This window comes from Oncorhynchus tshawytscha, linkage group LG07 (assembly GCF_018296145.1).
Source record: "Oncorhynchus tshawytscha isolate Ot180627B linkage group LG07, Otsh_v2.0, whole genome shotgun sequence".
Classification (NCBI taxonomy): domain Eukaryota; kingdom Metazoa; phylum Chordata; class Actinopteri; order Salmoniformes; family Salmonidae; genus Oncorhynchus; species Oncorhynchus tshawytscha.
In genome coordinates this window covers 44,794,520-44,821,628 of record NC_056435.1, presented here as the reverse complement: position 1 = coordinate 44,821,628, position 27,109 = coordinate 44,794,520, and the positions used below count along the sequence as shown (strand labels likewise).

The 27,109-nt window shown below is 42.9% G+C and overlaps 1 protein-coding gene across 3 annotated transcripts; it reads right to left on the bottom strand.

Annotated features, from left to right (window-relative positions):
* Positions 1–3,468: 3,468 nt before the first annotated feature.
* Positions 3,469–27,060, bottom strand: LOC112254620 (scm-like with four MBT domains protein 1). Of its 3 annotated transcripts, none has more exons than XM_042324477.1 (21): positions 26,392–27,060; positions 25,225–25,316; positions 23,947–24,035; positions 23,584–23,827; positions 23,332–23,420; positions 22,928–23,171; positions 22,592–22,686; positions 22,363–22,464; positions 22,048–22,207; positions 21,874–21,956; positions 21,448–21,574; positions 18,156–18,269; positions 17,999–18,041; positions 17,806–17,870; positions 17,576–17,718; positions 17,288–17,397; positions 6,563–6,738; positions 4,932–5,107; positions 4,460–4,693; positions 4,228–4,356; positions 3,469–4,131 (listed from the first exon to the last, which is right to left on the bottom strand). In XM_042324477.1, the coding sequence occupies exons 2-21, from the start codon at positions 25,247–25,249 to the stop codon at positions 3,991–3,993; spliced, it is 2,589 nt and encodes an 862-aa protein (XP_042180411.1). In that variant the 5' UTR covers positions 25,250–25,316; positions 26,392–27,060; the 3' UTR covers positions 3,469–3,990. The 3 variants fall into 3 exon arrangements, with proteins under 3 accessions (XP_042180411.1, XP_042180410.1, XP_042180412.1); XM_042324476.1 differs by having other exon boundaries at positions 26,403–27,060; XM_042324478.1 differs by having other exon boundaries at positions 17,576–17,715; positions 26,403–27,060.
* Positions 27,061–27,109: the final 49 nt, after the last annotated feature.

Here is a 27,109-nt window from a genome sequence, read left to right as displayed (position 1 = left end):
AAGAACAACTTTCAATGGAGAATCTTCTTTGAACATGCTTTTTAGACTAGGCTTAATCTGTGTTGGAAACCAGACCCAAACGTCTGAGCTGCTATTTATATTCAAGAAGAAGTCAGTCAAATTGATAACATAGCCCTGTAGACCAATGTAAAAACCTAGCTGTGATAGTGCAAATGTGTCTCCCCACATCAGGTGCTGTTTGTTATTCACATTATTCATATTTTTACTGTTTCACAATGAGGGGTGAACTAGTACCTAAACAGGAATCCAGATGTATTTTGTTGACATACTTTACCTTGGGTGTTCATTATACCCTGAATAGCTCAGTCATGGATGGATGAAAAATAATTCCATCATGACTCCATACAATTATCTTGTGCTTTTCAATTCCCCTCCACTATGTATCTGATCGTACACAAACAAATGGTAAACAAACACATACAGTGCCTTCAGAAAGTATTAACACCACTCCTTGACTTTGTGGTTCTGTAAGGCTCAGTTGGTAGAGCATGGTGCTTTGCACCGCCAGGGTTGTGGCTCTGTAAGGCTCAGTTGGTAGAGCATGGTGCTTTGCACCGCCAGGGTTGTGGTTCTGTAAGGCTCAGTTGGTAGAGCATGGTGCTCTGCACCGCCAGGGTTGTGGGTTCGTAAAATGTATGCATGACTAAGTCTGCTGAATGTCATATATTTTTATGGTTGTGTTACAACCTAAAATGAAAATGGATTAAATTTAGATGTGTCACTGGCCTATATACAATACCACATAATAACAGAGTAGAATTATGTTTGAATAAAAAAAATATATATACGTAAAATTCTATGCTGAAATGTCCCGAGCCATTAAGTATTCAACCCCTTTGTTATGGCAAGCCTCAATAAGTTCAGGAGTACACATTTGCTTATCAAGTCACATAATAAGTTGCATTGACTCACACTGTGTGCAATTAAGTGTTTAACATCATATTTGAAAGACTACCTCATCTCTGTACCCCACACATACAATTATCTGTAAGGTCCCTCAGTTGAGCAGTGAATTTTAAACATATTCAACCAGGGAGGTTTTCCAGTGCCTCACAAAGAAGGGCACATATTGGTAGATGGGCAAAAAAAAAAGAGCAGACATTGAATATCCCTTTGAGCATGTTGAAGTTATTACACTTTGGATGGTGTATCAATACACCCAGTCACTACAAACGAACAGGCGTGCTTCCTAACTCAGTTGCCGGAGAGGAAGGAAACTGCTCAGGGATTTCACCATGGGCCAATGGTGACAGAGTTTAAAACAGTTACAGAGTTTAATGGCTGCGATAGGAGAAAACTGAGGATGGATCAACAACATTGTAGTTACTCCACAATACTAACCTAAATGACAGTGTGAAACGAAGAAAGCCTGTACAGAAAAAATAAAAAGACTCCAAAACATGCACCCTGTCTGCAATAAGGCACGGAGGTAAAACTGCAAAAATATTGGCAAAGAAATTTACTGTTCTGAATACAAAGCATTATGCTTGGGTCAAATCCAACACAACACATCACTGAGTACCACTCTTCATATTTTCAAGCATAGTGGTGGCTGCATCATGTTATGGGTATGTTTGTCATTGGCAAGGACTAGGATGTATTTTTAGGCATACAAATAAATGGAATTAAGCTAAGCACAGGCAAAACCCTAGAGGAAAAAATGGATTAGTCTGCTATCCAACAGACACTGGGAGACAAATTCACCTTTCAGCAGGACAATAACCTAAAACACAAGACCATATACAGTTGAAGTCGGAAGTTTACATACACTTCGGTAGGAGTCATTAAAACTCATTTAAACCGTTCCACAAATTTCTTGTTAGCAAACTATAGTTTTGGCAAGTCGGTTAGGACATCTGCTTTGTGCATGACACAAGTAATTTTTCCAACAATTGTTTACAGACAGATTATTTAACTTATAATTCATTGTATCACAATTCCAGTGGGTCAGAAGTTTACATACACTCAGTTGACTGTAACCTTTAAACAGCTTGGAAAATTACAGAAAATGATGTCATGGCTTTAAAAACTTCTGATAGGCTAATTGACATAATTTGAGTCAATTGGAGGTGTACCTGTGGATGTATTTCTAGGTGTACCAGTGGATGTATTTCAAGGCCTACCTTCAAACTCAGTGCCTCTTTGCTTGACATCATGGGAAAATCAAAAAAATCAGCCAAGACCTCAGAAAAAACATTGTAGACATCCACAAGTCTGGTTCCTCATTGGGAGCAATTTCCAAACGCCTGAAGGTATCACGTTCATCTGTACAAACGATAGTACGGAAATATAAACACCATGGGACCACACAGCCGTCATATCGCTCAGGAAGGAGACGTGTTCTGTCTCCTAGAGATGAACGTACTTTGGTGCGAAAAGTGCAAATCAATCCCAGAATAACAGCAAAGGACCTTGTGAAGATGCTGGAGGTAACGGGTACAAAAGTATCTATATCTGCAGTAAAATGAGTCCTATATCGACATAACCTGAAAGAACGCTCAGCAAGGAAGAAGCCACTGCTCCAAAACCCCCATAAAAAAGCCGGACTACAGTTTGCCACTGCACATGGGAACAAAGATCGTACTTTTTGGAGAAATGTCCTCTGGTCTGATGAAACAAAAATAGAACTCTTTGGCCATAATGACCATCGTTATGTTTGGAGGAAAAAGGGGGAGGCTTGCAAACCGAAGAACACCATTCACCAACCGTGAAGCACAGGGGTGGCAGCATCATGTTGTGGGGGTGCTTTGCTGCAGGAGGGACTGGTGCACTTCACAAAATAGATGACATCATGAGGGAGTAAAATTATGTGGATATATTGAAGCAACATCTCAAGACATCAGTCAGGAAGTTAAAGCTTGATCGCAAATGGGTCTTCCAAATGGACAATGACCCCAAGTGTAGTTGTGGCAAAATGGCTTAAGGACAACAAAGTGAAGGTATTGGAGTGGCCATCACAAAGCCCTGACCTCAATCCCATTGAACATTTGTGGGCAGAACTGAAAAAGCGTGTGAGAGCAAGGAGGCCTACAAACCTGACTCAGTTACACCAGCTCTGTCAGGAGGAATAGGCCAACATTCACCCAACTTATTGAGGGAAGCTTGTGGAAGACTACCTGAAACATTTGACCCAAGTTAAACAATTTAAAGGCAATGCTACCAAATACTAATTGAGTGTATATAAACTTCTGACCCCCTGGGAATGTGATGAAAGAAATAAAAGCTGAAATAAATAATACTCTCTACTATTATTCTGACATTTCACATTCTTAAAATAAAGTGGTGATCCTAACTAACCTAAGACAGGGAATTGTTACTAGGATTAAATGTCTGCAATTGTGAAAAACGTTTAAATGTATTTGGCTAAGGTGTATGTAAACTTCCGACTTCAACTGTATACTCTGGAGTTGCTTACTAAGATGACATTAAATGCTCGAGTGGCCTAGTTACAATTTTGACTTAAATGAGCCTGAAAGCCATTTTCAAGTCTTGCCATAGGTTATCTAGCAATGATCAACAACCAACCTGACAGAGCTCAAAGAATAAAATTAAAAAATATTTACAAATATTGAACAATACAGGTGTGGAAAACCCAGAAATACTCACAGCTGTAATCGCTGCCAAAGGTGATTCTAACATTGACTAAGGGGTGAAAATACTTATGTAAATGAGTAATTATGGGGTATTGTGTGTAAATGGGTGAGAAAATAAATCAATTTAATCCGTTATGTAGTCAGCCTGTAACAACAAAATGTATAATAAGTCAAGGGGTGTGAATACTTTCTGAAGGCACTGTAAACATGAAATCCCTGAAAGATACAGAATCCAGTCACATTCCAGGGTGAACAGCTGAAGCTATAAGCTGTGTCCATCCTGGAGCAGCACATACTGTACATTACAACAACGCTGGATGTGATATGGCTTAGTAATGAACTTGAGACCAACCACACGCGCACACACACACACTCCTCAGCTGGCAAAGTGCTGGTAAAAGGTCAGTTTAACCCTCTCTATAAGGTGGCACAGTTTGATGGCAGGGCCCAGCTTCAGCCCCATACACTCCTGTACTGTGGGCAGGCTCAGCAACAGCAGGGCCTGGCCATCTATCTCCTGTCAACACGCACAACAACATGGCTCAGAAAATTAGCACACTGTGAGTGTGTGTATGTGAGTGTGTGTTTTTCCTGGTGTGTGCGTCACTCCTACCTGGTCCCTGAATATGCGTGCCAGCGGGGCACAGTCAGTAGTTCTGATGAAACGGGTCACATCAGTGATGCTCCAGCCCAGAGGACTGCTGTCCAGATGCAGCTTCTCCTGCACCTCCACCCGCCCACTCTGAGACAGAACACACACAAAGGGGAGGTTACACATATATAGTTCCAGGATCAGTGTGTGTGTGTGTGTGTATTTGTGTGCATAATTATGTAACCACCACTACCTTAGGTAAGGTGGGACCGTTCTCATCGTCTGAGTAGGAGGGTGAGCGGGCGGGTTTCCTGCGCTGGCGACGGGGTCTGTCCCGGGGGCGAGGTTCTGTAGGGGTAGGACAGGGGGAGGGAGAGGGGGGCTGGGACTTCCTCTCTGATAACTCATAGTCATCCTGCAGCTCTGAGCCTGAGTCCTCTTCACTCAGAGAGTAGTCCTCATCCAGGTCCTCCTCTTCTCCACTAGCCTGGGGTGGAAGAAATGTGGACAGTTATGATTAGTTTGAATACAGGCTCCTTTCATATAAAAGTTCCCCGTAACATCAGATCTAGAATCAGATTTCTCTGCAACCTACCCCAAATCCTAACCTTAACCATTAGATAACATCTGACCCGGGACCAATAGTTAGAGGCAACTCTTCTGGCTTCTCTGTGATGATTAAGTTAATGGCAGTTGAAGGAGATGAACGTAAGAAAGTGCAGTACCAGTGGGGAGCCAGCAGGGGTGCTGTCTACAGAGGTAGACAGGTGTTTCTTCTTGTGGACAAATAGGGGCTTTTTCTTCTTCCTCCTGCTCCCCTGCTTGGTGCTGCTCTCCAGGTTGGTGTAACCACCAAGGGGAAGGCTGATTCGCTTGGTCTTCTGCTTACCATAGTAATGAGCTATAGAGCACATAGACATACACCAAGGAAACTATTTAGTAACCAAAAAAAGTGTTAAACGAATCAAAATATATTTTATATTTAAGATTCTTCAAAGTAGCGACCCTTTACCTTGATGACAGCTTTTCACACTCTTGGCATTCTCTCAAACAGCTTAATGAGGTAGTCACCTGGAATGCATTTCAATTAACAGGTGTGCCATGTTAAAAGTTAATTTGTGGAATTTCTTTCCTTCTTAATGCGTTTGAGCCAATCAGTTGCATTGTGACAAGCTAGGGGTGGTTTACAGAAGATAGCCCTATTTGGTAAAAGACCAAGTCCATATTATGGCAAGAACAGCTCAAATAAGCAAAGGGAAACGACAGTCCATCATTACTTTAAGACATGAAGGTCAGTCAATATGGACAATTTCAAGAACTATAAGTTTTAAAAGCAGTCGCAAAAACCATCAAGCGCTATGATGAAACTCGCTCTTATGAGGACCGCCACAGGAAAGGAAGACACAGAGTTACCTCTGCTGTAGAGGATAAGTTCATTATAGTTAACTGCACCTCAGAAATTGCAGCCCAAATAAATGCTTCACAGAGTTCAATTAACAGACACATCTCAACATCAACTGTTCACAGGAGACTGCGTGAATCAGGCCTTCATGGTCAAACTGCTGCAAAGAAACGACTATTAGAGGACACCAATAATAAGAATAGACCTACTTGGGCCAAGAAACACAAGGAATGGACATTAGACTGGTGGAAATCTGTCCTTTGGTCTGATGAGTCCAAATTTGAGATTTCTGGTTGAAACCGCTGTGTCTTCGTGAGATGCAGAGTAGGTGAACAGATGATCTCTGCATGTGTGATTCTCACCGTGAAGCATGGAGGAGGAGGTGTGATGGTACTTTGCTGGTGACACTGTCGCTGATTTATTTAGAATTCAAGGCAAACTTAACCAGCATGGCTACCACAGCATTCTGCAGCGATACACCATCCCACCTGGTTTGCGCTTAGTGGGACGATGACACAACACACCTCCAGGCTGTGTAAGGGCTATTTGGCCAAGAAGGAGAGTGATGGAGTGCTGCATCAGATGACCTGGTTTGGGAAGAGTTGGACCGCAGAGTGAAGGAAAAGCAGCCAACAAGTGCTCAGCATATGTGGGAACTCCTTCAAGACTGTTGGAAAAGCATTCCAGTTGAAGCTAGTTGACAGAATGCCAAGAGTGTCCAAAGCTGTCATCAATGCAAAGGGTGGCTACTTTGAAGAACCTAAAAAATATATTTTGATTTGTTTAACACTTTTTTGGTTACTACATGATTCCATATGTGTTAGTTCATAGTTTTGATGTCTTCACTATTATTCTACAATGTAGAAAATAGTAAAAAATTAAGAAAAACCCTAGGTGTCCAAACTTTTGGCTGGTACTGTATGTATGCGTGTGTGCATGTTTGGTATCACGTACTGTATTTGGTCTTGGTGAGAAGGGAGCAGTTCTCCGAGCAGTCTTCCAGCACCATGTGAGGTGCGATCAGGTTGGGGCAGCACTCCAGCCTCACACACGTCTTCCTGCAGAACTCAGCCACCTGGTCAGCTGTACGGGCAATCCCCACAGTGGCCCGGTAACTCTTCCCTTTGTACCTTCAAACCACAACATGGTCCAGAGCAGAATCTGATCCATTACTGTCTGTCAGACACCAATGTGGTAGGGAGCATCTCTTCCAGTATGATGTTTATGCAGCAGAGTGTGTATATCCTCAGTGTCACTCGACTACTACCATGCAGTGGCTTGCAAAATTATTCACCCCCCCTTGGTATTTTTCCTATTTTGTTGCCTTACAACCTAGAATTAAAATAGATTTTTTGGGGGGGATTGTATCATTTGATATAAACAACATGCCTACCACTTTGAAGATGCAAAATATTTTTTATTGTGAAACAAACAAGAAATAAGACAAAAAAACGGAAAACTTGAGCGTGCATAATTGCCACCTTTTGCAGCAATTACAGCTGCAAGTATCTTGGGGTATGTCTCTATAAGCTTGGCACATCTAGCCACTGGGATTTTTGCCCATTCTTCAAGGCAAAACTGCTCCAGCTCCTTCAAGTTGGATGGGTTCCGCTGGTGTACAGCAATCTTCAAGTCATACCACAGATTCTCAATTGGATTGAGGTCTGGGCTTTGACTAGGCCATTCCAAGACATTTAAATGTTTCCCCTTAAACCACTCGAGTGTTGCTTTAGCAGTATGCTTAGGGTCATTCTCCATCCCAGTCTCATATCTCTGGAAGACTGAAAACAGGTTTCCCTCAAGAATTTCCCTGTATTTAGCGCCATCCATCATTCCTTCAATTCTGACCAGTTTTGCCATCCCTGCCGATGAAAAACATCCCCACAGCATGATGCTGCCACCACCATGCTTCACTGTGGGATGGTTTTCTCGGGGTGATGTTAGGTGTTGGGTTTGCGCCAGACATAGCATTTTCATTGATGGCCAAAAAGCTCAATTTTTGTTTCATCTGACCAGAGTACCTTCTTCCATATGTTTGAGGAGTCTCCCTCATGCCTTTTGGCAAACACCAAATGTGTTTGCGTATTTTTTTCTTTAAGCAATGGCTTTTTTTCTGGCAACTCTTTTGTAAAGCCCAGCTCTGTGGAGTTTACGGCTTAAAGTGGTCCTATGGATAGATACTCCAATCTACGCTGTGGAGCTTTGCAGCTCCTTCAGGGTTATCTTTGGTCTCTTTGTTGCCTCTCTGAATAATGCCCTCCTTGCCTGGTCCATGAGTTTTGGTGGGCGGCCCTCTCTTGGCAGGTTTGTTGTGGTGCCATATTCTTTTTTTTTCTTTTTTTATAATTGATTTAATGGTGCTCCGTGGGATGTTCAAAGTTTCGGGTATTTTTTTATAACCCAACCCTGATCTGTACTTCTCCACAACTTTGTCCCTGACCTGTTTGGAGAGCTCCTTGGTCTTTATGGTGCCCCTTGCTTACTTACTGGTGTTGCAGACTCTCGGGCCTTTCAGAACAGGTGTATATAATCTGAGATCATGTGACAGATCATGTGACACTTAGATTGCACATACAGTGCCTTGCGAAAGTATTCGGCCCCCTTGAACTTTGCGACCTTTTGCCACATTTCAGGCTTCAAACAAAGATATAAAACTGTATTTTTTTGTGAAGAATCAACAACAAGTGGGACACAATCATGAAGTGGAACGACATTTATTGGATATTTCAAACTTTTTTAACAAATCAAAAACTGAAAAAATTGGGCGTGCAAAATTATTCAGCCCCTTTACTTTCAGTGCAGCAAACTCTCTCCAGAAGTTCAGTGAGGATCTCTGAATGATCCAATGTTGACCTAAATGACTAATGATGATAAATACAATCCACCTGTGTGTAATCAAGTCTCCGTATAAATGCACCTGCACTGTGATAGTCTCAGAGGTCCGTTAAAAGCGCAGAGAGCATCATGAAGAACAAGGAACACACCATGCAGGTCCGAGATACTGTTGTGAAGAAGTTTAAAGCCGGATTTGGATACAAAAAGATGTCCCAAGCTTTAAACATCCCAAGGAGCACTGTGCAAGCGATAATATTGAAATGGAAGGAGTATCAGACCACTGCAAATCTACCAAGACCTGGCCATCCCTCTAAACTTTCAGCTCATACAAGGAGAAGACTGATCAGAGATGCAGCCAAGAGGCCCATGATCACTCTGGATGAACTGCAGAGATCTACAGCTGAGGTGGGAGACTCTGTCCATAGGACAACAATCAGTCGTATATTGCACAAATCTGGCCTTTATGGAAGAGTGGCAAGAAGAAAGCCATTTCTTAAAGATATCCATAAAAAGTGTCGTTTAAAGTTTGCCACAAGCCACCTGGGAGACACACCAAACATGTGGAAGAAGGCGCTCTGGTCAGATGAAACCAAAATTGAACTTTTTGGCAACAATGCAAAACGTTATGTTTGGCGTAAAAGCAACACAGCTCATCACCCTGAACACAACATCCCCACTGTCACACATGGTGGTGGCAGCATCATGGTTTGGGCCTGCTTTTCTTCAGCAGGGACAGGGAAGATGGTTAAAATTGATGGGAAGATGGATGGAGCCAAATACAGGACCATTCTGGAAGAAAACCTGATGGAGTCTGCAAAAGACCTGAGACTGGGACGGAGATTTGTCTTCCAACAAGACAATGATCCAAAACATAAAGCAAAATCTACAATGGAATGGTTCAAAAATAAACATATCCAGGTGTTAGAATGGCCAAGTCAAAGTCCAGACCTGAATCCAATCGAGAATCTGTGGAAAGAACTGAAAACTGCTGTTTACAAATGCTCTCCATCCAACCTCACTGAGCTTGAGCTGTTTTGCAAGGAGGAATGGGAAAAAATTTCAGTCTCTCGATGTGCAAAACTGATAGAGACATACCCCAAGCGACTTACAGCTGTAATCGCAGCAAATGGTGGCGCTACAAAGTATTAACTTAAGGGGGCTGAATAATTCTGCACGCACAATTTTTCAGTTTTTGATTTGTTAAAAAAGTTTGAAATATCCAATAAATGTCGTTCCACTTCATGATTGTGTCCCACTTGTTGTTGATTCTTCACAAAAAAATACAGTTTTATATCTTTATGTTTGAAGCCTGAAATGTGGCAAAAGGTCGCAAAGTTCAAGGGGGCCGAATACTTTCGCAAGGCACTGTAGGTGGACTTTATTTAACCAATTATGTGACTTCTAAAGGTAATTGGTTGCAACAGATCTTATTTAGGGGCTTCATAGCAAAGGGGGTGAATACATATGCACGCACCACTTTTCCGTTTAAAAAAATATTTTTTAATTTTTTAAAGTTTTTTATTTTTATTTCACTTCACCAATTTGGACTATTTTGTGTATGTCCATTACATGTAATCAAAATAAAAATCAATTTAAATTACAGGTTGCAATGCAACAAAATAGGAAAAACGCCAAGGGGGATGAATACTTTGCCATGCACTGTATATAGTGGCGTTATGGTGCATACATAGCGACATAGAATAGACCAAATCTACAGCATACAGAAATAAATTGTGTATGGTTTCTCATTTTATCACAATACTGTACAGTAAATACTATAATCTAAACAGCAATTACACAACAGGTAGGTCTAATCCTGAATGCTGACTGGTTAAAAGCGCATTCCAGCAGGTGTCTATTCCACAAGTTACCACCAGCTAAATTTTATGACATTAAAATACCTATTTATTCTGTTCCATCTGACTGCGCAATCCACTGTCTCATCAGCCCAGCCAGGCAATTTATAAATTCGATCTCCAAAATAAAAAGCCTCTTGACATTATCTCAGATTTTTTTAGACTAACATTTAGTTTTCAACAGTCTAGATTTGTACAAACCTTGCTGTTTGTCTATCCGACATTTGCAACATTGTTTCAATATTCATATTCAATCTCCAGCAGTCCCATAGTAATGAGCATGTCGGGAATCGGGACGAGACAGACAGGCAGGCAGGCAGCATTTCTCAGCCAGTTGAATTCATGAATCAGCTGGCTTCATTTTTGTGGATATATACAAAGAAATGTCAGTTGAAAAAAGGTAAGACAAAATTAACTGCTGCTAGTTTGCAGTCTTTCCAGCTTCATTTTGAAGAAATTGTGTGAGCTGTGTTGTTGGCTAGGTCCTCTGAACAACAGTGTCCTGACAAGTGAGCACATTTTCTATGCCAGGCGAAATCAGCCTCATTAACTCATTGTTATGGATGTGTCCAAATAAATGTCACTAGAAAACAGCTTAAACAAATGCAAATGCAGCTACTTTGCTGTTATTCTGGCTGTACTTTTTGACATCACCTAGCCGTAGTTGGCTAGCTAGCAAGGAAGGGATAAGAAAGTTTCCAGCCAGTATGGCAATGGAACATTTAGAACGAACGACTGGGTCGCGTCCATAGATACAGAAGAAAAAGACTGAACGACTGGGTCACATCTCTGGCAACCGAACCGATAGAACAAACGACCAGCCGGCTTGAGTAGCAACCCTAGATTTGCCTTGGGACTAGATCTTGTGGAAGGATGAAATAGTATAAATAAATTCATCAAAATAATGTTTTTAATTAAAATATGTCAATCTTTGAATATGTTAGTAACCCGTTATCCTCTCATGTCCTGTGGTCCAGGTGTTGACTCTGCTGATCAGCTCGGCCTACAAGCCCAGCCAGGTGCTGAGGGAGCTACAGCAGGACCCAGAGCTCAGGGGGCACTTTGGTGGGGAATGGCAAGATGGCGCCGACAGATATGGCAGCTCAGCTTCTAGGTCCTAAGCAACTTTGCAGTATTTTGTTTTTTTGTGTGTTATTTTTTACATTATTAACCCCCCAAAAAAAAATGTTATTACATACAGCCCGGAAATAACTTTTAGTTATCAGGGCTGTAGTAATTCACCAGCATTACGACCATGAATTGGATCCTTTGTTCGTACCCCTCAAGGCAATTTAACTTATTCCAGAGGCTGCTCCAAAACACCACCGGCGTAGAAAACGTATTCTGAGTGGACTTCTCGTCCGACTCAGACAGCATGCACACCATCTACCGCTTCTGAATATGTTACTTGGTAATGTTCAGTCTCTGGATAATAAAGTAGACAAGCTAGGGGCGAGGATCTCCTTCCAGAGAGACATCAGTGATTGTAACATACTGTTTCACGGAAACATGGCTCCGTCCATACAGCCAGCTGGGTTCTCAATATAACGAGCAGACAAGAATAAAGAATTCTCCGGGAAGAAGGAAGTCGGGGGTGTATGTTTCATGATTAACTACTCATGGTGTGAGTAGAGGTTGACCGATTCATCGGAATGGCCGATTAATTAGGGCCGATTTCAAGTTTTCATAACAATCGGAAATCTGTAATTTTGGACGGTGATTTTGCAGATGTTTTATTTTTTTTACACCTTGATTTAATCTTTATTTAACTAGGCAAGTCAGTTAAGAACATTCTTATTTTCAATGACGGCATAGAAACGGTGGTGTCATGACGTTGGGGGTAGGTTTATGACAGTCATAAATACCTCTTCCCCCCCTTTTCCTCTCTCTACCCTACTGATGTTACATTTGCAAAACCCTTGGTTAACATAGATATTCTGGGAACATAAGAAGGTGGGGGGAAATTAACTATATTTTGGTAATCCGACCAATTGAACATATGCGGTGGTACTTAATGAATATGATGTCGGTTCGGTTGTCATCTGAGACATTCTCATCAATGATAAGATGACAAACTCTACAGTGAAAAGTCTGCACATTGTAGTTATCGGATTCACATGGAATTGTTGTTCAATTTAAATGTTTGAATATGAAATTATTCGTGATGGGATGAAATGTGATTTTAACTTGTAAAATGTGAGATTGGGTTTTCATAAAATAGGGCTCTGCTCAATCAGTGGCCCGCCCCTGTGAAGGGACATGGGCTATAAAACTTTTCAAACACGCCCTGCTCTCCCTTCCTATATAAGCCCTTGATGACAATATAACCTCCTGTTCCGAGGACGACAGTCCAATGTCAGAATGGTTCAGATAATAACAACAGAACAAAGCCAACATCAGTGTGAGCTTTGGTTGCGAATGGTATGAACTTTGAACTCTTATTCACTACAGAAGTGATACCTCCTAGCCGTTGAGTTAGCAACAGCAGCTGCAAACGAGGGTTAGGAAGGAACAGACAGAGTATCCCGTCTACCACACTACGACGTTACTACAACGTATTCAATTTACCAGCAGAGACATTCTTCAAAGGACAAAGGACTCGTTGGGCAACACGGCCTTCCATCTACCACCAACCTACCGAAGCACAGCTCAGAGTAAATATTTATTGCATTTTCCTTTTCCAAATGGGCGGTAATTTTAGAAGGCATAAGATACGGTATTTACGATAGCACAGCTTCGCCCTTTGTTCCTCAGTCTTCCCGCTCTTTCACTCAAACCCAGCCCCTTTTCTTTTGTGTAACCAGCTGTCATATCTGTTCCGCCCGCTAGGGATGTTTTCCTTTATGACGTAATTTGTAATCAAGTTATGATTTAAATATGTGTATGTGTAATTCTGTGTGATTAGTTAGGTATTTAGTAAATAAATAATTCAACCCAATTTTGTATTGCTGATTCAACTTGTTAGCCAGGGTTCGTGCAGATAACCAAGAATTTACAACTTTCAGATGAGACTGAATTAAGATGACAATTAATATTGACTGCTCTATTGATGTAAAATATTACTCGGTCTTTAAGAGTTTATTCAGATGATAACAGCTCTATAAATATCATTTTGTGGTGCCCGACTCTCTAGTTAATTACATTTACATGATTAGCTCAATCAGGTAATATCAATTACGGAGAAATTATTTTATAGAATAGTATGTCATATCACTTAATCCGGCATAGCCAAAGACACGACAGTGGGTTATCTGCCTTGTTCAGGGGCAGAACGACTGATTTTTAACCTTGTCAGCTCAGGGATTCAATCTTGCAACCTTACGGTTAACTCGTCCAACGCTCTAACCACCTGCCTCACGAGGAGCCCGCCTGTTACGCGAATGCAGTAAGAAGCCAAGGTAAGTTGCTAGCTGGCATTAAACTTAATCAATCATAATCTAGTTATAACTACACAAGGTTGATGATATTACTAGTTTATCTAGCATGTCCTGCGTTGCATATAATCGATGCAGTGCGCATTCGCAAAAAAAGGACTGTTGTTGCGCCAACGTGTACCTAACCATAAACACCAATGCCTTTCTTAAAATCAATACACAGAAGTATATATTTTTAAACCTGCATATTTAGCTAAAAGAAATACAGGTTAGCAGGCAATATTAACCAGGTGAAATTGTGTCACTTCTCTTGCGTTCATTGCACGCAGAGTCAGGGTATATGCAACAGTTTGGGCCGCCTTAATTATGACATAACATTGAAGGTTGTGCAATGTAACAGGAATATTTAGACTGATGGATGTCACCCATTAGATAAAATACGTAATGGTTCCGAATTTCACTGAAATAATAAACGTCTTGTTTTCGAGATGATAGTTTCCGGATTCTACCATATTAATGAATAAACGTAGGGTGCCGTCTTTCAGATGGGACATTAAAACGGGTGTCCTGACTCTCTGAGGTCATTAACGATCCCATGGCACTTATCGTAAGAGTAGGGGTGTTAACCCCGGTGTCCTGGCTAAATTCCCAATCTGACCCTCAAACCATCACGGTCACCTAATAATCCCCAGTTTACAATTGGCTCATTCCTCCCCCTCCTCTCCCCTGTAACTATTGCCCAGGTCGTTGCTGCAAATGAGAATGTGTTCTCAGTCAACTTACCTGGTAAAATAACAGATAAATAAAATAAAATAATGACCTAAGGCTCACATTTCTGTGTATTATTATGTTATAATTAAGTCTATGATTTGATAGAGCAGTCTGACTGAGCGATGGTAGGCACCAGCAAGCTCGTAAGCATTCATTCAAACAGCACTTTTGTGCGTTTGCCAGCAGCTCTTCTGTTTATGACTTCAAGCCTATCAACTCCCGAGATTAGGCTGGTGTAACGATGTGATGTGAAATGGCTAGCTAGTTAGTGGGGTGCGCGCTAATATCGTTTCAAACATCACTCGCTCTGAGACTTGGAGTGGTTGTTTCCCTTGCTCTGCATGGGTAACGCTGCTTCGAGGGTGGCTGTTGTCGTTGTGTTGCTGGTTCGAGCCCAGGTAGGAGCGAGGAGAGGTACAGAAGCTATACTGTTACACTGGCAATACTAAAGTGCCTATAAGAACATCCAATAGTCAAAGGTATATGAAATACAAATGTTATAGAGAGAAATAGTCCTATAATTACTATAATAACTACAACCTAAAACTTCTTACCTGGGAATATTGAAGATTCATGTTAAAAGGAACCACCAGCTCTCACAAGTCCTCAACTGGCAGCTTCATTAAATAGTACCCACAAAACACCAGTCTCAACGTCAACAGTGAAGAGGCGACTCCGGAATGCTGGACATCTAGGCAGAGTTCCTCTATCCAGTGTCTGTGTTCTTTTGCCTATCTTAATCTTTTATTTTTCTTTGCAACTCTGCCTAGAAGGCCAGCATCCCAGAGTCGCCTCTTCACTGTTGACGTTGAGACTGGTGTTTTACGAGTACTATTTAATGAAGCTGCCAGTTGAGGACTTGTGAGGCGTGTTTCTCAAACTAGACACTCTAATGTACTTGTCCTCTTGCTCAGTTGTGCACCAGGGCCTCCCACTCCTCTTTCTATTCTGGTTAGAGCCAGTTTGCGCTAATCAGAACCAGCACAACAGTTTTCAGCTGTGCTAACATAATTGCAAAAGGGTTTTCTAATGATCAATTAGCCTTTTAAAATTATAAACTTGGATTACCTAACACAACGTGCCATTGGAACACAGGAGTGATGGTTGCTGATAATGGGCCTCTGTACGCCTAAGTAGATGTTCCGTTAAAAAAATCTGCCGTTTCCAGCTACAATAGTCATTTACAACATTAACAATGTCTACACTGTATTTCTGATAAATTTGATGTTATTTTGATGGACAAAAAATGTGCTTTTCTTTCAAAAACAAGGACATTTCTAAGTGACCCCAAACTTTTGAATGGTAGTCTACATAGACTTGGAATCCCTGGCCACTTTAATAATGGAACACTAGTCACTTTAATAATGTTTAAATAATGTCTACATACCTCTTTACTCATCTCATATGTATATTATGTATTCTATTCTACTGTATTTTATTTAACGCCACTCCAATCTCATATTTATATATTTCTTAATTCTATTGTTTTACTTTTAGATTTGTGTGTATTGTTGTGAATTGTTAGATACTACTGCACTGTTGGAGCCAGGAACACAAGCATTTCACTACACCAGCAATAACATCTGCTAAATGTGTATGTGACCAATACAATTTGATTTGTTGTTATGGTGAATACTCTGTAATGTCCACTGACTTAGCCTAAATCATCATTTCCTGGCTCTGCATATAGTTAATGATCCCTATGAAGCAGTGCGAGTGTATCTCATCCACATCATCATATAAGGTGAGTGTTATTAACTTCACTAGGGTACGGGGCACCATTTTCACTTCCGGATGAAAAGCGTGCCCAAAGTAAACTAACTGCTACTTAGGCCCAGAAGCTAGGATATGCATATAATTGGTAGATTTGGATAGAAAACACTCTAAAGTTTCCAAAACTGATAAAATAATGTATGTGAGTATAAAATAACTGATTTGGCAGGTGAAAACCTGAGAAAAATCCATCCAGGAAGTGGGATTTTTTTATGTTTGTAGTTTTCTATTGAATTCCATTACAGCATCCATTGAATTAGGACTCAAATTGCACTTCCTATGGCTTCCACTAGATGTCAACAGTCTTTAGAAATAGTTTCAGGCTTGTATTCTGAAAAATTAGGGAGTAAGACCACTCTGAATGAGTGGACACTCCAGTGTCCCAGAGCTTTTTCATGTGCGCGACCGAGAGTGCGCCTTGCTTGTTTACCTTTTATATTGACAACGTTATTGTCCGGTTGAAATATTATCTATTATTTAGGCTAAAACCTGAGGGTTGATTATAAACATCGTTTGAAATGTTTCTACGAACTTTACAGATACTATTTGGATTTTCCGTCTGCCTGTTGTGACTGCGTTTGAGCCTGTGGATACCTGAACAAAACGCGCTAACAAAACTGAGGTTTTTGGACATAAACACAGACTTTATCGAACAAAACTAACATTTATTGAGTAAATGGGAGTCTTGTGAGTGCAACCATATGAAGATCATCAAAGGTAAGTGATTCATTTTCTCTCTATTTCTGACTTGTGTAACTCCTCTACTTGGCTGGTAACTGTTTGTAATGATTTGTCTGCTGGGTGCTGTTCTCAGATAATCGCATGGTATGTTTTCGCCGTAAAGCCTTTTTGAAATCTGACACCGTGGTTGGATAAACAAGAAGTTAATCTTTAAACCGATGTTTAACACTTGTATGTTTTATGAATTTTTACAATGCGTATTTCTGGTTTTGAATTTGGCGCTCTGCAATTTCACTGGATGTTGGCCAGGTGGTACGCTAGCGTCCCACGTACCCTAGTGAGGTTAACGTAGCATTATTATGGTGTTATAGTGTGGTGGGTAGACTGACTTGGCCTTCAGAGTCTCTCCCTGGCCGTGCCCCCTGAGCTCTGGGTCCTGCTGCAGCTCCCTCAGCACCTGGCTGGGCTTGTAGGCCGAGCTGATCAGCAGAGTCAACACCTGGACCACAGGACAGGATACAGGGGGGTTAGAAAGCCATAGAAGATGACATGGTAGGATACACCACAGAATGAAATAGAATATGTATCTGTATGGGGATAACAATGAGTTGTCATCTACAGTTGTGCCTGTGTAAGATAGAGAGGAGCTGGTAGAGGTGTGCTGCTCTCTCGTTCACCTCTTTCAGCACCAGGACACAGTTGCCAGGGCCAATGCTCTGGGGCAGCTCAGCGATACGGCCCTTGTTCAGGTAGGGGCCAGAGAAACAGCGGTGGTTGAAATAGATCTTTGGGCAGCTGTACTTCCCGTTACCCTGAGCTGCTGACATAGACAGTCACACACACATGTAAGATTTTCTCATACGCATTATTTTTGCACAAATGATTTTTCACAAGGAATTACACTCACCGTTCTCCGATTGGTTCAGATCCTGCTGCCTCGCTGCATCAGGGGCCATGGCTTTAAGTGGAGATCTGCAATCAGATCAAACCAAAATAAATAAAATAAAACGTTACAAAGTTGGGTAACAGTAGAGGTAAGTTTCGCTTTTTTTATTTCTAATCCCTCGCTCTCTGTAATAATCAAGGTCTGCAAAGCTCACTGCTTTTCTGGTTGCACCACGGTCACATGGCTCTTCCTCTGAGCTGCAACAGAACAGGAACAAAAGTCAACATCTACACATGCCAGTAACCTTCAGATAAAACACTGATATAGACCAATCACCAAAATGGTCAAGAGGTTCTTGTTTGGAGCCTGACCTCTAGGTTTGTAGGGGTGTTGGAGGGGATAGCCATTACTCTCACACCAACTGACTGGAAAGATGTCCAGGGAGTCCACATGAGTGATGATGTCAGGGAGAGGCTGCTTCAACCCTGAGAAGAACACACAAAGCAGAGGGGAGTTTATGAGTGGCTGAACATGTGGCTGAATAGAATATGTAAAGTACCAGTAAAACAGATTTGGACACACCCACTCATTCAAGGGTTTTTCTTAATTTTTACTATGTTCTATACTGTAGAATTATAGTGAAGACATCAAAACTATGAAATAACACATATGGAATCATGTAGTAACCAAAAAAACTGTTAAACAAATCCAAATAAATTTTATATTCTTCAAAGTAGCCACCCGTTGCCTTGATGACAGCTTTGCACACTCTTGGCATTCTCTCAACGAGCTTCATGAGGTAGTCACCTGGAATGCATTTCAATTAACAGGTGTGCCTTGTTAAAAGTTAATTTGTGGAATTTCTTTCCTTCTTAATGTATTTGAGCCAATCAGTTGTGTTGTAGGGATGGTATACAGAAGATAGCCCTATTTGGTAAAAGACCAAGTCCATATTATGGCAAGAACAGCTCAAATAAGCAAAGAGAAATGACAGACCATCATTACTTTAAGACATGAAGGTCTGTCACTACGGAAAATTTCAAGAACTTTAAAAGTTTCTTCAAGTGCAGTCGCAAAAACCATCAAGCGCTATGATGAAACTGGCTCTCATGAGGACCACCACAGGAAAGGAAGACACAAGAGTTACCTCTGCTGCAGAGGATAAGTTCATTAGAGTTAACTGCACCTCAGAAATTGCAGCCCAAATAAATGCTTCACAGAGTTCAAGTAACAAACACATCTCAACATCAACTGTTTAGAGGAGACTGCATGAAATCAGGCCTTCATGGTCTAATTGCTGCAAAGAAACCACTACTAAAGGACACCAAGAAGAAGAGACTTGCTTGGGCCAAGAAACAAAAGCAATGGACATTAGAACGGTGGAAATCTGTCTTTTGGTCGGATGAGTCCGAATTGGAGATTTTTGGTTGCACCCGCCGTGTCTTTGTGAGACGCAGAGTAGGTGAACAGATGATCTCCGCATGTGCGGTTTCCACCATGAAGCATGGAGGAGGAGATGTGATGGTGCTTTGCTGGTAACACTGTCTGTGATTTATTTAGAATTCAAGGCACACTTAACCAGCATGGCTACCACAGAATTCTTCAGCAATATGCCATCACATCTTGTTTGAGCTTAGTGGGACTGTCATTTGTTTTTCAACAGGATAATGATCCAAAACACACCTCCAGGCTGTATGACGGCTATTTGACCAAGAAGGAGAGTGATGGAGTGCTGCATCAGATGACCTGGCCTCCACAATCACCTGACCTCAACCCAATTGAGATGGTTTGGGATTAGTTGGACTGCAGAGTGAAGTGCTCAGAATATGTGGGAACTCCTTCAAGACTGTTGGAAAAGCATTCCTCATGAAGCTGGTTGAGAGAATGCCAAGAGTGTGCAAAGCTGTCATCAAAGCAAAGGGTGGTTACTTTGAAGAATCTAAAATATAAACTCAGCAAAAAAAGAAACGGCCCCTTTTCAGGACACTGTCTTTCAAAGATAATTCGTAAATATCTAAATAACTTCATAGATCATCATTGTAAAAGGTTTAAACACTGTTTCCAGAGCTTGGTCAATGAACCACAAACAATTAATGAACATGTACCTGTGGTACGTTCGTTAAGACACTAACAGCTTACAGACGGTAGGCAATTAAGGTCACAGTAATGAAAACTTAGGACACTAAAGAGGTCTTTCTACTGACTCTGAAAAACACCAAAAGAAAGATGCCCAGGGTCCCATGCTGCAAGGAGGCATGAGGACTGCAGATGTGGCCAGGGCAATAAATTGCAATCTCCGTACTGTGAGAAGCCTAAGACAGCGCTACAGGGAGACAAGACGGACAGCTGATTGTCCTCGCAGTGGCACACCACGTGTAACAACACCGGCACAGGATCAGTACATCTGAGCATCACACCTGCAGGACAGGTACAGGATGGCATTAACAACTGCCTCAGTTACATCAGGAATGCACAATACCTCCATCAGTTCTCAGACTGTAAGCAATAGGCTGAGAGGCTGGACTGAGGGCTTGTAAGCCTGTTGTAAGGCAGGTCCTCACCAGACATCACCTGCAACAACGCCGCCTATGGGCACAAACCTACCGTTGCTGGACCAGACAGGACTGGCAAAAAGTGCTCTTCACTGATGAGTCGCGGTTTTGTCTCACCAAGGATGATGGTCAGATTCGCGTTTATCATCAAAGGAATGAGCGTTACACCGAGGCCTGTACTCTGAGACGGGATCGATTCGGAGGGTCCGCCATGGTCTGGGGCGGTGTGTCACCGCATCATCGGACTGAGCTTGTTGTCATTGCAGGCAATCTCAACGCTATGCGTTACAGGGAAGACATCCTCCTCCCTCATGTGGTACCCTTCCTGCAGGCTCATCCTGACATGACCCTCCAGCATGACAATGCCACCAGCCATACTGCTCGTTCTGTGCGTGATTTCCTGCAAGACAAGAATGTCAGTGTTCTGTCATGGCCAGCGAACAGCCCGGATCTCAATCCCACTGAGCACGTCTGGGACCTGTTGGATCGGAGGGTGAGGGCTAGGGCCATTCCCTCCAGAAATGTCTGGGAAATTGCAGGTGCCTTGGTGAAAGAGTGGGGTAACATCTCACAGCAAGAACTGGCAAATCTGGTGCAGTCCATGAGGAGGAGACGCACTGCAGTACTTAATGCAGCTGGTGGCCACACCAGATACTGACTGTTACTTTTGATTTTGACCCACCCCCCTTTGTTCAGGGACACATTATTCAATTTCTGTTAGTCACATGTCTGTGGAACTTGCTAAGTTTATGTCTCAGTTGTTGAATCGTGTTATGTTCATACAAATACTTACACATGTTAAGTTTGCTGAAAATAAACACAGTTGACAGTGAGAGGACGTTTCTTTTTTTTCTGAGTGTATTTTGATTTGTTTAACACTTTTCTGGTTACTACATGATTCCATATGTGTTATTTAAAAAATAAAGGAAAATAAAGGAAACCCCTTGAATGAGTAGGTGTGTCCAAACTTTTGACTGTTACTGTATATATAATAAGACTGAGTATTCAGGTAGGTGAAATTGACACCCAACAACATTATTGTCCCTCCCCCAAAACCTTACATCCCTCCAACCCAGCCCTTTTCTCTCTCCTCCAGCTGTTCTGTTCTCACCTTCCAGATGCAACCAGATGTGCTGACCTCTGACCCTGGTTACAGTTGCCACGTGAACTTGCTCAGGAGAGACAGGATTCACCGCCTCCAGCCTCATGGACTCAACAAAGTCATGATCACTCTGCCCCTGGGGAGAAAACACCTGTCATCAAATCAGTTGGAGTGGTGTGTGTTTTTGGTTTAACTATCCTTGTAGGGACCAGAAGTCCTCACAAGGATAGTAAAACAAGGAACATTTTTTCAAGTGGGGACATTTCACTGACAAGGAAAAAGGCTATTTTAGGCTCAGGGTTAGTTTTACAGTTAGGGTCAGGTTTTGGGTTAGGATAAGGGTTAGGGAAAAATAGGATTTTGAATGGGAATCAACTGTTTGTTCCCAAAAAGGATAGTAAAACAAACATGTGTGTGTGGTTGTGTGTGTCTCACCACGGGGAAACAGCTCTCTGGTGCTCCTTCCGCTCCACACTGTTTCAGGTAATCCGCCCAGTCAAAGTTCTGGCCCTGGTAACCTACAAACCCACATACCCAGGGACACAGTAAACTCTGTGATCCATTTCACTGGACCAGTAGAATGCCTGAGGTGAGTGTATTCTGCCCTACCTGGAGGGGGACTGAGGGGTACCCCATTTTTAAGGCTCCATTGGGCAGGGAAGATTCCGGTGCTCCCATAGTGACAGAGTAAGGATAAGCCAGGCCCCGCCCCTTCACTGTCTCCCTGCAGGCTGTCCATCTGCACCCTGAAGTACTGGTCGCTCAGCACCTGGGGAACACAATGATGGCATCACTGCTACAGCCCCATACAACTAGGGGAAACCTACCATATGATAATTGTGTCATTGGTAAACACTTATCAGGAGAAGACGGATGCTGTGTGGATGAGGTGAGGGTGTTACTATGGTGACATGTAAGCGTTACCTTGGTGACAGTAGCTGGGCTGATGTTGAAGGGGGCAGCGGGGTCCACTGCCTCTAACTTCATCCCCTCAGAGAAGCAGTGAGGAGAGAGGACTGGCCTGTCCTACAAACACACACACACACAGGAGATATGCCAGAGGGAGAGGGACACAGAAAGTGGGTAGGGGGAAAAGAGAGAAAGAGAAAGAGAGAGTGAGAGAGAGAGAGAGAGAGCGAGAGAGAGAAAATACCTTAAAGAAGTCTTCATTGATGGCTTCTTCTTTAGGCTGTCTAATGTTCTTTCTCACCTCCTCCCACTCTGTCTCGCTGCGCAAACCACGAAGCACTGCAACACACACACACACACACACACACACACACACACACACACACACACACACACACACACACACAAATAAACACACTACAACAGTGGTTACCAGGCAACCAGCCCAGCATTAACACATCTTATTCAACAATATCTTGATGATTCATTGATTGAGGTGTATTTGTGTTTACTCTGTAGTTTTCCAAAACCATGGTTGGTCAACAGCGCCACAAGGTGCAAAGGCAGTTCTGTTCCTTACCAGCAGGTGGGGTGAGAGAGAAGCTGTTTTCCTCAGCCCAGCCAGGTGGGTGTAAGAGGGGGTCCAGGTAGAATACCCAGCGCCTGGTCTGTGACTGAGTGAGCCCCTCCGTCCCAGTGTAGCGCAGACACAGCCGGCCCCCTATGTTGTCCTCCACCTGGGCCCCCCAGGCCACCCCTGGGTCTACACTGTCCTGCAGCTCCACACACCACCCCAGGGGAAACAGGTCTCCCCCTGTCTGGGCCTGGACACAGACAGAGAAGGTTTTAATTTTTATTTATTTTATTTATTGACACTAAACAATCAAGCTGTTCTGAAATTATTAGTAATGTTGAATAGGTCCCAACTATAGTTATGGTCCTAGTGTCCCTACCCTCCCCGCTCCTCCCTCCCCCCAGACTCACCCCCTCCAGTAGGTGTGCTGGTGCACTCCCTCCCAGAGCCAGAGCCTCCTCTAGGACAGCTTCCCAGTCAGCATGTTTCTCACGGACACCTGAACACACATCATATTTATACATTTTGTACATCGATATCCAGTACATTCCTGTATGAAAAGTTGTAAGTTTTCCAATGCATTTATTTGAACACAGGGCCAAACCGGTCTACAGCAACACAAATGTCTATTTCCATCAAACCCTAAGTCACCCCCTACTCACCCTCAGGCGGTCTCATTGGTTGCCTGTGCTGTCTGCTCCAGCCCAGAGGGTGGAGGTCAGAGTTCATAATGTCACACCAAAAGTCTGCTCGTCGGTCGTCGTGGTAACCCTCGTACCGCAGCAGCAGCAGTTGGCCACAGGTGGTGATGATGGTGGCCACCCAGTAGGGTTGATCAGGCTCCGAACGCACACACACCTCCAAACTCATCCCTGGAGCCAGCCCTGTCTGCAGGCTACGGTCCACCTGAGAGGGAGGGAAGGGTGTGTATGTGGACATACAATAAATAGGGCCATGACCACAAAAAACTCTGGGCCCTAAATATAAGTACCAAATGGGCCCTGATGCAGTGTGATCAGACATACATGTTTGAAGGCGTGATGTGGAACCGCCAATACTCCATTCTCCTCCAGATATTCATCCCAGTTGAAGTCAGACTCCAGTTCAGAGCCGCCTTTTGAAAGACACACACAAACTTATTTACAAAGACAGAAATATCATCTGAATACACCTCTGCCATTCAACCATTGTTCAACCATTTCTCCTATAGAGCTCCATTTTTATGGAACGGTCTGCCTACCCATGTCAGAGACGCAAACTCGGTCTCAACCTTTAAGTCCTTACTGAAGACTTATCTCTTCAATGGGTCATATGATTGAGTGTAGTCTGGCCCAGGAGTGGGAAGGTGAACGGAAAGGCTCTGGAGCAACGAACCGCCCTTGCTGTCTCTGCCTGGCCGGTTCCCCTCTTCCCACTGGGATTCTCTGCCTCTAACCCTATTACAGGGGCTGAGTCACTGGCTTACTGGGGCTCTCTCTTGCCGTCCCTGGAAGGGGTGCGTCACCTGAGTGGGTTGATTCACTGATGTGGTCATCCTGTCTGGGATGGCGCCCCCTTGGGTTGTGCCATTTCTTTGTGGGCTATACTCAGACTTGTCTCAGGATGGTAAGTTGGTGGTTGAAGATATCCCTCTAGTGGTGTGGGGGCTGTGCTTTGGCAAAGTGGGTGGGGTTATATCCTTCCTGTTTGGCCCTGTCTGGGGGTGTCCTCGGATGGGGCCACAGTGTCTCCTGACCCCTCCTGTCTCAGCCTCCAGTATTTATGCTGCAGTAGTTAATGTGTCGGAGGGCTAGGGTCAGTTTGTTATATCTGGAGTACCTCTCCTGTCCTATTCGGTGTCCTGTGTGAATCTAAGTGTGCGTTCTCTAATTCTCTCTTTCTCTCTCTCTCTTTCTCTCTCGGACGACCTGAGCCCTAGGACCATGCCCCAGGACTACCTGACATGATGACTCCTTGCTGTCCCCAGTCCACCTGGCCGTGCTGCTGCTCCAGTTTCAACTGTTCTGCCTTATTATTATACGACCATGCTGGTCATTTATGAACATCTTGGCCATGTTCTGTTATAATGTCCACCCGGCACAGCCAGAAGAGGACTGGCCACCCCACATAGCCTGGTTCCTCTCTAGGTTTCTTCCTAGGTTTTGGCCTTTCTAGGGAGTTTTTCCTAGCCACCGTGCTTCTTCACCTGCATTGCTTGCTGTTTGGGGTTTTAGGCTGGGTTTCTGTACAGCACTTTGAGATATCTGCTGATGTACGAAGGGCTATATAAATAAATTTGATTTGATTTGATTTGTGAGACTCACCAGATCCCTGTGTCTCTGGGTTCATGATGCCCCCACGGTGTTCCCAACACCACCCAGGAGACTGTATTAGCAGTAGCTAAAACCACTTCCAACTGAAAAAGTTACAAAAGACAGGATGATAAATAAACACCTCTGTAGAGGAACATCTGTTTAGGGCCTGGTACTCAGTGGCCTTTAGATCTCACATACTACACACTTATACAGTTCCAAGTCCACCATCTCCCTCTTTCTCCATCTCATATTATACACCCATTCCCCCCTCCCTCCTGAACTCAAGATGAAAAACCCCTTCCTGTCAAAGCAGTAATATCAAACGATCATGGGATGTGATCGCAATGCGTGTGGAGTCTGCACTTTTGAGGTTATAAATTGCACCCTAGCAGCCTCTGCCTCGCGACAGGTGTTCCCGCCAGTAGCTGAAAGATATATTCTTATCTCAGAAAAGGTGTTGGTTGACCGTGACAAACTCAGCACAAAAAATGCTAATGCCAGCCTACACATAATATCTTCATATTTGGTTACGAAAATGGCTGTAAGAAACAGTCAATATAGTATTGGTCACATACAAGGATGTCATTGGTCACATATAGCCAGCCATAGACTACAGTGAAACAGTGTAATAGGCTGTACTGTGTATTAACTACAATGTTAAAATGTTTACGATGTTACTACATCAGGCCGCTTGCAATGACACATCGCAAGCTAAACAAACATCAGATAAAACACTAATCTAGAAAAAGCTAGTCTGACTTTTCAGGGATAGTTTATGTCAGCATCAGCAATATTGCAATCTACTGTTGACACAATCTTGCAGGCAAAGGCGTAATGCGCCACCCCAACTTTCAATGTTATATTGTGTTCGAGTAAAATGTAATTGACAACATTGAAAAGAGAATAACAAAAGCTGTCTTGCCTATGACGGGTTTACAATGTTGATCGTACATATTAAAGTCAGTGAGAGGAGATTGATCGGGCGCGCGAAGCTGATGCACCGTTTCCACTGACCACGAGCAAGTTAACAACTGAAATGTCAAGTATGGGTATGGCGCTGCCTACTCAGTCGAGCACAATACAGCTTATTTGACACCAGGAAAAAACACACGGGAGCCACCAAGGCAGCTGAAAATAGTACATAATAAATAATAGGTAAGTATTTCGTCCACGTACGTGAATCTCACCTTTTCCTAGTTCTTCCAAGTAAATTTAAAACGTTACCCCCGTCTTTCTCCTGTCCTCTGCCTCGTTCCAATATGGCACGAACCTCAACTGCGCATGCTCGATCATTCACTTTCTCAACCTGGTGCTGTCAAGAGGCGTCCCGCACTGATGGACTTGTTAATGTATTTGAGCGATTACAGGGAAAACATTGACATACTCTGCCCAAGGCACTGTGTTCTCTTTGTTTAAATTACAAATTCATATCTAAATCAATTCAACTTATATTCTGCCACAAACAACGACCCGCTGACCGAACAAGGATAAAGCAAAAGAAAACAAGCATACACAGCCAGTCGTCGTGAGCCATGCAATAAAGCAGTAGTTAATACAACAAATTAAATACAATATAGACCTATCTCGAGATCATTTTTCTGCATCAATTCTCTATCCTAAAGGCAACTTTTCGTTTGTATCCCCCTTCCCCATGTTCTTTTAAATCAAAGTCTAATTTTGTAGGCCAAAGACCAGGTTGTACTTTTTTGATTCCATAGCCTTTTCCTTTTTCCTCTCGCAGGATGGGGGCTCGGGCAGTAGGTCTGACTGCTCCGTTTCCATGGCAACAACATCACGAGAAGCACAAAAGGATGGATGTGGGGTGGCGGGAAACTCGACGCAATTACTTCCATTAAATTTCAATGCTTGACTGATACTAGACAATATTCGCTGC